Source organism: Zea mays, chromosome 2 (assembly GCF_902167145.1).
Source record: "Zea mays cultivar B73 chromosome 2, Zm-B73-REFERENCE-NAM-5.0, whole genome shotgun sequence".
Classification (NCBI taxonomy): Eukaryota; Viridiplantae; Streptophyta; class Magnoliopsida; order Poales; family Poaceae; genus Zea; species Zea mays.
The window spans coordinates 107,431,699-107,442,829 of record NC_050097.1 but is presented as its reverse complement, the minus strand read 5'-3'; the positions used below and the strand labels follow the sequence as shown (position 1 = coordinate 107,442,829).

Genomic DNA, 11,131 nt, shown 5'->3' with positions numbered 1-11,131 from the left:
GCAAAAAAGAACGTGGAAGATGAAAGCTGCACAATAGCTCTCAACAACCTTCGTTCAGAGGTAATTGAGCTGAGAAACGAAGCTTTGGAGAAAGACAAGATTTTAATTTCATTGGTGAGTAAAGTGAAAGAAGATGAAGCTAGATACAATGCTCAGGCCAAAGCTCAAAAAGCCGAGGTCGAAGAACTTCGGAAAAAGCTCGCCGAGGCTAATGAAAATCATGCAGTTGCAAAAGCCAGTAAAGAAATTAGTGAATGGTCGCAAGCTAGGCTAGAGAAAAATATTGAGGAGCTTTGCGAGTCCAAGGAAAGGTGCTTCGAAAAATCCTTGGATTGCATGAAAAATTTGAAAAACAGCTTTGCCAAAGTAGGTGCTTATTCCTTTGAGGAGAACTTCATTCGAGGTGACCCCGAAGGCATCATTGAGTGGATAAGCGAGGAAGATGAAGCTTTCGAGGAAATCCTGAGCAATCGGGGGGATATTTGTGCTTTCTCCGGCGCTCGGGGAATTGCAGCTATAGCTCAGGCCAAAGCTGCCTTCTCCATATACGACACAAAGGACCCTTTAGCCGAAGCGACTTTGGTGGGCGGAAAGTTTTATTCTGATGTCTGGGTGAACGGTGGCCGAGAATTGGCCAACAAAATTATAAAAAAGAATGAAAAAGACACCCATGACACCCAAGAAGAAGCTAGGCGAGTTGAAGAAGCAGCTGAACACGAAAGGCGCATAGGTATTGTTTTTGAATTTTAGCTTCGGTACTTACTCTGTGGCTTCTAACTAAAAGTTTACCTATTATAGCTGAATTGTCACCGCTGTCGGAGCCGTACAACCCCCTGGCTGATCCGGACATGAAGGAAGCGCTGGATATAATAAGCATTGCTTAACTCCATTATCGACGAAGTCGTTGATAAACTATTGAATGAAGCCGCGGAAAAAATTCTTAGTGAAGAATAGACTTTATTGTAATAATAGTTTTGTAATGTTTGATGTATGGAAAAATTAATGGGACATGTAAATTACTGTAATATATTTCTTTACGATGCATGAAATTTACGCACATACCGTTTTTGAGCCTTCGGCGAAAAAACACCTTCCCTTCTTTTCATGCTTCGTAAAGAAAGAAGCCCCTTCCATGGCAAGTCTGATAAAATTGTATTTCCCGAAGTTAACTTCATGCCTCAGCATATTTCCACTTTAACAAAGTATTGTCGAAGGTTTACTTCGTATCCAATTTTTTGTGTCGTTGAGCGATATGATATATGATGTAATGTTTATGTGAAATGATAAGATGATATGATGTGAAATGATGATGATGCCGAAGTTACACACACGCGCGCCCGCACTGAAATACACAAGACTCTACATCCCCTTAGGAACGTCTTTTGAGTCTTTAAGCTCTACATCCCCTTAGGAACGTCTTTTGAGTCTTTAAGCTCTGCATCCCCTTAGGAACGACTTTTGAGCTTCTTCACCTTCTATTTCGGTGGTATTTAAGCTCTGCATCCCCTTAGGAACGACTTTTGAGCTTCTTCACCTTATATTTCGGTGGTATTTAGCTCTGCATTCCCTTAGGAACGACTTTTGAGCAGAAAACTTACGCTGCGCTCCCTTAGGAACGACTTTTGCTGCTTCGGATCGTATTTTTTTGGCTCTACATTCCGTTAGGAACGACTTTTGAGCAGAAAACTTACACTGCGCTCCCTTAGGAACGACTTTCTCAGCTTCAGATCATAATTTTTGGCTCTGCATTCCCTTAGGAACGACTTTTGAGCTTCGGAATTTACTTCGCTTCCATAGAGACGTCTTTCGAGCTTCGGAAATCTGTGAGGAAGGTATATTTTACTCATTGATGCATGCACAATTATTACAAGAAATGGAAATTAAGTCCTTCGTTACTTGTTTCTCGTACAAAAAATAAAATGGTATAAAAGATAAAGATACATCAAAAGTAGGATATAATTCACTATATATGCTTCGATTCTGGCACGGTGCTATTGACTGTACGAGCTTCGGACTCCTCCCAGAAGTCACGCTGCTGTTGGGCGTGCTGGTGCCCTTCTGGCTGCTGGCTTCGGGTGTGAGTAGGTGGCACTGGTGGTGGTAATGGAAGCTGGGCCCAGGAAGCTTGTGAATGACTTGCCGAAGCAACAGAAGCCGTAGGTTGATTACCTACGTATTCTGGTACGTAGGGAGAATAACATGAAGCAGTATGTAAGACCTACTTCGGCGGATTCTACCGCGCCTCTGCTTCGGCAATATCCTTTTGCTTCTGAATAGTGACCTGGCATGTTCTTGTAGTGTGGCCCTTGTCTTCACCACAGAATAAGCAATAGAGCTTTCTGGGTTGATCCCCATACCTTCCTCTGAAGCCCCTGCCACCCCTGCCCCTTGGGGTTGGTGGCCTGAAAAAGCTTTGTTGTTGTCTCAGGATTGGGAGCTGTGTTGTGGCCTTTGCAGCTAGCTTCCTCTGTCATCACTCTGGCTGGAGTTATGGATTGATCTGACATGCCAAGGGTGAATTCTTCCTCCGAAGCCCCTAGTCATTTCAGAAAACCTATAGGCTTCTTCCCTTCTTTGGCGAAAATCATTATCAGCCCGGATGTATTCATCCATCTTCTGAAGGACCTTCTCCAGGGTCTAAGGGGGTTTCCTGGCAAAGTATTGAGCCGTAGAACCTGGCCGAAGCCCTTTGATCATGGCTTTAATGATAATTTCATTGGGCACTGTGGGCGCTTGTGCCCTCAGACACAAGAACCTTCGAACATACGCCTAGAGGTAGTCTTCATGGTCTTACGTGCACTGGAACAAAGCCTGAGCAGTGACCGGCTTTGTCTGAAACCCTTGGAAGCTGGTGATCAGCATCTCCTTCAACTTCTGCCATGATGTGATTGTTCCTGGCCGGAGAGAAGAGTACCAGGTTTATGCGACATTTTTACTGCCATGACGAAGGACTTCACCATGACTGTTGTGTTGCCCCCATATGAAGATATGGTTGCTTCGTAACTCATTAGAAACTGCTTCGGGTCTGAGTGCCCATCATACATCGGGAGTTGGGTGGCTTGTATGAAGGGGGCCATGGGGTAGCCTGCAGTTCTGCTGACAGAGGAGAAGCATCATCAATAGCAAAATTTCCATGATGGAAATCATCATACCATTCATCATCATCGTAGGAATTGTCCTGACGAAGCTCTCTGCGTTGAGGTCTTCGATCCTTGTCATCTTGAGTGAGATGACACATTTCCTCAGCAGCCTCATCGATCTTCCTCTGAAGATCGGAAAGACAAAGCATCTTCTCCTTCTTCCTCTAGACCTGTTGATGGATGGCCTCGAGGTCCCTTATTTCTTGGTCCAACTCCTCCTCCTGAGGCGTTGGACTTGTGGCCTTCCTTTTTTGGCTTCTAGCTTCACACAGTGTTTCTTGGTTGATGTCCAGTGGCTGCAATGCAGCCCCCAGCGCTGAAGCTTTCTTCGACGGCATGACGACGGTCACAGCTTGCCGAAGGTGGTCGAATGAGTTCACCGGAGGTGGGTGCCAATGTTGGGGACTTGTTCTCAAATGCTATGAGTTAAGAACAAGGCAACGCAAATGTTAATGGTTAAAGGCCTTCGTCCTTCGAAACATTATCTCCCTCAGGATATATTGATCTTTAGATAAAGGTCATGAAGGGCATACCTTCATCATCTCAGTATGTAATAGAAAATAGGAGCATAAATTACATATAAAGAATACGAATAATCATCTTAAATCATTACACTATTTGTTCTTATTAAATAACCATGAATAGCCATGAATAAACATTTAGCGATATTGAATTACATTTGTACCTTTGGCTTGACAGAAGGTAAGAATCCAAGTGTGATGTGCGAGCAAATACAAGTCAGCGTGAACAGTACGGTGTTACTATTTATCTATTTATAGGCACAGGACATAGCCTGTATAAAATTACATCCATGCCCTTGACATTTATTATTGGCTAAGGGTAATCGATCAAGGACTAGACAACCTTTTTCTCTTTAGGTCGGTTTTATTTTCCATTGCTAAGCCGAAGCTTCTCCATCCGTAGCTTCGGAACTGGTTCATCCTTCTCCCAGATCGCGCCTTTCATGCCGTGCGCACCTTCATCTCAAGGCTGAAGGTTCTCGTGACAGTATATTATACTTGGAAAACATGTTAGTCGCGTTTTTGAGGACATTCGGAAGATGAAGGCCCCCAATAAAGATATATTCTTCGAAAGATCTTATGTGATTTAAATATGAAAACTAGGTTCTCAGCTGATTAATATAAATCATGTGATCAAAAAATTATAAATAAAGAACTATTTCAACTTTAATATATGGTATAACACGTTTAGAGTTTATATTTTGATCAAATTATAATCATGGACACGTAAGCTTCGATTAGAAGAGTTAATCTAGTAAACATAGGTCAGACAAAGACCTAATAATAAAAGTATGTGATATGGTACAATTGTGATTGTTATGTGTAAACAATATTATTATGAAGTTAACGCAACTGGAACGAGTTAAAATAGAGTTATATCGAAGAAGTTATTGATTTTCAAAGTACTTTATATTAATTTTATACTCTAAAATTGTCTCAGGGGTGTTTCTGCTAATACTAGGGACCCTGATGTAACACTTTCCTACAACTATGGGATAGCGGGTTGATTTACTAAGTCACTGGGGTTTCTTTTGTAAATCAGGACGATCGAAGGGGTATAGTTTATTCCTAGACGCTCGATCTACTCTGTACGGCCTAGATTAAATCGCAGCCATGAGTGAGCCATGAGTGAACCGGTACGCGTTCCTGTCCGCAAGATCGGAGATCAACGACCTACGCTTAAAATAACTGAGATCAGACCCAAACCGGTCGATCCCAATTCAACGAAATAGATGAGATCTAGACAAACCAGTACGCAAGACATGATCTCAACTGTTGATGATCAATCCAACCGTCCGCGGCTACCCACCCCATCTCGAGGGTCCAGGTGGCGACGCCGCCCACATCGGCGATGAAGATTTCACCGGTGAGTGGCGATATGGTGCCCCAGTGCGTAATACTCGAATAGGATAGGTGCTACGCGATCCTGCGAACGTGGCAATGATGTCTGAGGACTCACCGGAGGTAGGGATGACGAATTGAGGATGGTCCACAGAAAGGGTGGCTCTGTAGCGCTTCTTGATGTCCAGCAAGCAATTGCCCGCGATTGGTCGCCTCCCATAGTTTCGTGTCACTGCCTGCATGATCCCCAAGCGTTGGCAAAGCTCAACCACCCCACATCGACCCCCGGGCGCAGGTGAAGGCGAGCAATGATGGTGGCCACATTAGCGGTAACAACTCTCCTTCTCTTCTCTCTCAATGGCGGTCTGGTGTGGAGGCTGGGTGACAGGCGTCCAATTTGGATGGGACGAGAGGGGTGCAGGCACATGGTTTTATAGTCCGAGGTGGTAGGGGGGTCTAGGCGAGGTTTGTTGGATTTTGGCGAGAAAACCTCGTCCAGGAATCTCGCCGTTAGTTGTAACAGGATTTGTTGACGAAGGTCGAATGGGTAGCGAGGTCCCACTATCAATCGAAGCGCCATTGCGTGGCCGAGCTTCAGGCCCCATCGGCCATCCCCGCGCGGATGAGGTCGGCGGACTCGGGCGAGCGCGGGAGCTCGGGCGAAGCGCAGACGGCAGGGCTCGGGTGAGGCGAGGCGCAAGCGCGGGTCGTGAGCGCAGGTGCTCGGGCGAGAGCGCGGCCGAGGGCAGCGCGGAGTCCGTCCATGGCGCGCGCGAGGAACGGGGTAGAACCTGACGTGTCGGGTCCACGCGACAGCAATTGGAGAGGGAGCGCGTGGAACAGAGGAGTTGCCTTGGCGGGACCCACCTGTCGGGTGGTGTGGGCGCAGCGCGCGCGGCGCAGGCGAGATGGGCCGTCCGAGGCTAGGTTTCCTGGGCCGGTGGGCAGATTTGGCCCAGCGAGGCTTTTTTCTGTTTTGTTTTTTTTGTTCCCAAATACAAATTCAAAACCAAGTTTAAATCTGTTTTGAATTTTAAACACCAGTTAGACAGCAAACAAAAAACCTCAGCATAAATTTAAGATATATTTTATTTATTTATTTCTACTTATCTTTTCAAACAAATGCTTTTAAATATACATTTCATACACATCCAAAGACCCAGCATGAAATGCATAATTCAATTTTATTTATTTTCTTTATACTTTTAAAATACATTTTAACTCAAATCTTTTAGAGCACCTTTATAAATCCCAAAATAGGATTTTGAGGTGTTACAGCAAGAAAAAGCAGAACTTCGACATGAGTTGGACAACTTGAAGATGGAATCAGAAACTTCAAGTGTAAACCATTATGAGGAAATAGAAGGTTTAAAGAAGACATCACAAGAAATGCATGCCCTGCTTCGTCAACTACTAAGCTTCAACCAGGGCCATAAAGTTTTGAAGCCCCCAATAGTGAAGTATTGTTGGATGTTTCTACTTTGAAATTTGGTTGTTGGTTGAACTATATCTAGGTGTTTTATCAATAATTGGTTGCTAGTTATTTACATGTAGGACTTAGTCGGTTCAAGTTTGTTGATTTTTGTGATTGGTAGCTACAAGTTTTGGTGAACAACGTTGCTTCTTGCAAGATGTATTATGAGCTATGATTTGGAACTTGTCTTCTATAATTTTGGTCATTGGATATGTAAATTTTGTGAAATATGTCATGTAAACATTTGTACGATTGAATGGGATTGCTCAAAAAAATGGGCTACAAATTATGAAAATATGAAATGGTATTCATAGAAAATTATAAATTAGATTTCACGAGGCCACAAATTTTGCCCAGCACTAGCACAATACATTTTATAAATTATGACAACAAAATTTATTGAAAAGTACCATGTCATATTGATAAACGTCATTACCATTTGCCACATTAGCTGCACATCACCATTATGCATGATTTTATGACAAAATCTAGTCCACTTGGCAAGGCTTTAGCTGATTATTAGTGATGTATTTTTGGAATAATGACAATATGCAATTGTCATAAAATCTATGACAAAGTACAATCATCACAATTTTAATGACATAAAAACTTCACGTTATAGAACATGATTAGCCATGTCACATAGACAATGAACCAAAAAACGTTACACAAGGGTCATAGATTTCAAGCTGACATATATTCATTTATTAATGATAAAAGGTGAATGTCATAGAAGGTAAGGTGTGTTGTAGAATTCTCAATTATGCTCTCAAGATGATTTGGTTGCTGAAGCCGGAAGGAAGAAATTATATGAAATCTATGGGAAGTATAATCAAGTTTGTTTGGCGGTACATCCTAGCTAGAAGCCAATTTGGATTTTAGTTGTATTTATTGTTATTAGTAGCTCCAGTCTAATCAGACGTGGTTATTAGTTTGCATACAACAAGCAAAGCCAAGATTTACTGCATGATATTCACTTGCTTAGTGATAGAACAAAAAATCAGTCAAAAGTTAAAATATCAATCAGCATTAGGAAGAATAATCTTACCCTCCAAAACTTTCATGAACTAAAGGGTCTAATTGGCCAGATCTTCGTGGGAGGTTGAGCCATTCTGTTTTACCGCTGATGGGAGACTGAGGCATTTCTTGTTGCTTAATTCAAGCTATGTAGTGTATTCACCAGCCTAGGAAGCATCCCATTTTTTCCGCTATGCGCTAGAAGTCATCTTTTGGAGTTGAATGTTGGAGCATGAAGACCTGGCAAATGCCGTCAATTGCAAGATGTACCATATCCCTGCCAATTTAAAATATTTTCCAGTATATTAGTTAGATCCAAGCGTCTAAACAAATAAACATAGAAGAAAATATAGAGGAATAATTATAGCAACAACCATCAAACAAACTTACCTATATTTTGCAAAGTCATGCTCCAAAAAGATTACCAAAACGTCAACAAAGCATGAAGATCGTGAATTGCTCTGGAACATTAGTCTAACTAGGCCAACATGGCAAGCATTTTTCTAGGATGCCTGTACTATCTTTTACAATGTTGTTGATAAGCTATAGAACATAGCATAATATCTGCCAAAAAATAATAATCAACTTCTACGGTGTGAAGGACTGAAGGGGCAGGAAAATATGTTTGTAAAACCACCACTACAGTAAACGACAAAATTTCCGACGGCTAAAGCCGTCGGACATAAGAGCTAAACCGTCGGACATAAGCTATGTCCGACGGCAGTGTCTTATCTCCGACGGTTTTAAGCGGTCGGCGTTAAAGCGTCGGAAATAACATTATGTCCGACGGCTGCCGTCGGACATAGTTTATGTCCGACGGCCCCATCCGACCGTCGGCGATAAGGCGGAGTAACGGTTTTAACCGCTGCCTGGGCCCACAACTGCTATGTCCGACGGCTTAAAGCCGTCGGACATAACGTAGAGCCTATGTCCGACGGCTTTAAGCCGTCGGACATAACTTACAGCATATGTCCGACGGTTTACACGAAAGCCGTCGGACATAACGTTTTTCAGAATTTGCAGAAAAATCTGAATTTTAAAAAATCTGACATTTGCAAATACAAAACAGAATTCATACACATATACACATTCACATTAACAAATATACTCACATAAGTATACACATTCACAAATATAATCACATAAGCATTCACATTCACAAAATTTAACATAACAACATAGTTCCAAATGGTTGCAATAAGTGTTTACATAAACATAGTTGTCCAAACTCCAAAATGAACATTATTCGACGGGTAGGCTTTCACATGAAAGGTTTCAACAAGTGTTTTACATCAGTATCACTCATATCCATCGCCACCTCCTCCGGCTGGACTATGCGTGCTGAAAAGATTGTTCACCCACGAATGTGTTGGGTCGTCCTGACCAGACCCATCTCCAGGTGCGGCAACTGAAGCGGGTGGTGTCTGAAATCCCTATAACACAAGCACATGAAATAGTAACCACTCAGTTGTTCATTTAAACACATAAGACATCTATGAACATGTCACACACGCATATGTGTACATACCATAGGGAATTGTGACGGAGGCGGAGGCGGTGGTGGAGGCGCCAACATTGGCATTGGCAGTGCAAACTCCGGAGGCGGCATCCCATATGTCGGCATCGGGACGCCCGCTTGTTGGGCTAGTTGCTACAAATTATATACAAGTCATTGTTGAGCTAATAAGATACACATCAAGTGTTTTGCAAAATAAGCTACAAAATGTTACTTCAGCTTACCGAGAGAAGAGCTTGATTTTGGGCCTGGAGGTTTGCATAATACTCGTCCCTCTTTTCTGGTACTCGGCTTGTTGCCTCTGGTACTCAGATTGTTGCCTCTGGTACTCCAATTGTTCCCTCAAGACTGATTGATGGTACTCTGCCTGTTGACGCAACACTGCCATCTCCATGTCGTGGGCGGATGATCGTGAACGGGACGACTGTGAAGACGACGATGTGGACTGTCGTCCACGGCGTCTTAGCTCTCTGGAATCAATCGTAGAATCAAAAATACCCAACCTACAAGAGTGAACCATGCACTTAGTATAGTAACTCATGCCTCAGTTGAATCGCAAGCATATGATGCCAATTTTGTAATCCAAATTAAATAATCTCACCGTCCGTGGGCTTGTCCTCCTCCGCTAGCATATGCTGCCTGAGGGTCGATTGGCTGGCTCCTCCAATCGTACTCCTGCCCATGGCGTTGAACCATCTCCTCCCCATACGAAGCCTGGAGGCAAACAATATCAAATATAAGTGCATAACCCCTATATATGCCATTGCAAACAATATCAAACACATAATAGAGTATCAAAAACTCACTAGACGGTCGGTGGCCGTCTGAGTGCATAACACATCAGGATTCTGAGGATCAGAACCCCTATGCCCTTGCATATACACCTCCACATCCGTGGGCGTACGACCGAATTTGACTTCCTGTACATAAAAGTTACAATGACACATTTCTATGTAATTCAAAAGTTACAACAAACTGTGACTTACCATTCGCTTAGCCAAGCGCACATGACCATCACCACCGTAGTTGTGGAACGACTCGGTCCCACGGTTTCCCCTGTTCCTTTCGGAAATGGCACGAAACTCAGGGGAAGCCCACCATCTGCACAATGCCCGATAACCCTCCGATCGGGTGGCCATCCACGGCACCGACACCTACATGAAATTTTTTAAATAAAGCAAGCAAATACATGGCTTCGTGCGATTTACATGATTTTTTTGGAATTTCAAGGAGTTCAATCAGCCGGAGGAAACCGTTCTGTGTCATATAAATATTGTTTTTGTGCAGGCAGATGACTGAACATTGATAGAAGCTTTTGGCAATGCCAACAATATTTTTAGGAAGGTAGAACCGCAGGGAATACTTCATTACTCAGCAGTATATAAATACATACATGAATGAGGAGTGGTTAGATAACCACAAGTCCTACAATCTAGTCTATCGTGAGCTAAAGACTCGGGATATGGAGGTTGAAACAGTAGACCCGATCCTAAGGAGAACATATATCTATCAGAGACAGAATTCCATTCCTTCATTCACCTTCGCCTGATTTCAGTTATGCTACTATTTTGTTGTATTCTAGACTACAAAAATAGAGGACAAAAGTCATGTAAAGGTCAAACCCTAGCAATTAGAACTATTGAAGGATCGAATAGGCGACCAAAGTGGGTGAATGTGAGCCAATACAATTTTGTTTCTTAAAATTGAAACTTGAGCACTTAACTTTAACGGAGATAAAGAAATCACTCAAACCAAATACACATCAATCAATCAGTGATCTCATGTTTTGGAAAAATGTTTCTAAAACTCACATGAGACTAACAAACAAACGGATCGCAAAATGGACACTGAAAAGTCCAAATCGGGGCAAAACTGTATCGCTTTCTAGTGTTGTTTTTAGCAGCTCGAAATTCAGCTTTCAATTGCGAAACTGATCCAAACGAACTCCGACTGAGCAGAAATTTTGAACACACCTTTACAAGTCAAACCGATTTATAATTTAATCTCAGATCAGAAAACACGAACAAACTTGGGGTTTCGCCTTTTTCATCAAAATGAGTTCAGTTCAAACCATGACCAAAAACTACACAAATCAGAGGTTCTTAGTGGTCTAAAGAATGAA

The 11,131-nt window shown here is 42.6% G+C and overlaps 1 protein-coding gene and 1 long non-coding RNA gene across 2 annotated transcripts; both read right to left on the bottom strand.

The window, feature by feature from the left end:
• Nucleotides 1-8,588: 8,588 nt before the first annotated feature.
• On the bottom strand, nucleotides 8,589-9,139 carry LOC103646798 (classical arabinogalactan protein 9-like). Its single transcript, XM_035965324.1, has 2 exons — nucleotides 9,022-9,139; nucleotides 8,589-8,926 (listed from the first exon to the last, which is right to left on the bottom strand). Exons 1-2 carry the CDS (start codon nucleotides 9,115-9,117, stop codon nucleotides 8,792-8,794), a joined length of 231 nt encoding a protein of 76 aa, XP_035821217.1. The 5' UTR covers nucleotides 9,118-9,139; the 3' UTR covers nucleotides 8,589-8,791.
• A 157-nt stretch (nucleotides 9,140-9,296) lies between these two features.
• On the bottom strand, nucleotides 9,297-9,854 carry LOC111590881 (uncharacterized). Its single transcript, XR_002750019.2, has 3 exons — nucleotides 9,816-9,854; nucleotides 9,611-9,723; nucleotides 9,297-9,512 (listed from the first exon to the last, which is right to left on the bottom strand). It is a non-coding gene; the product is annotated as an uncharacterized lncRNA (long non-coding RNA).
• Nucleotides 9,855-11,131: the final 1,277 nt, after the last annotated feature.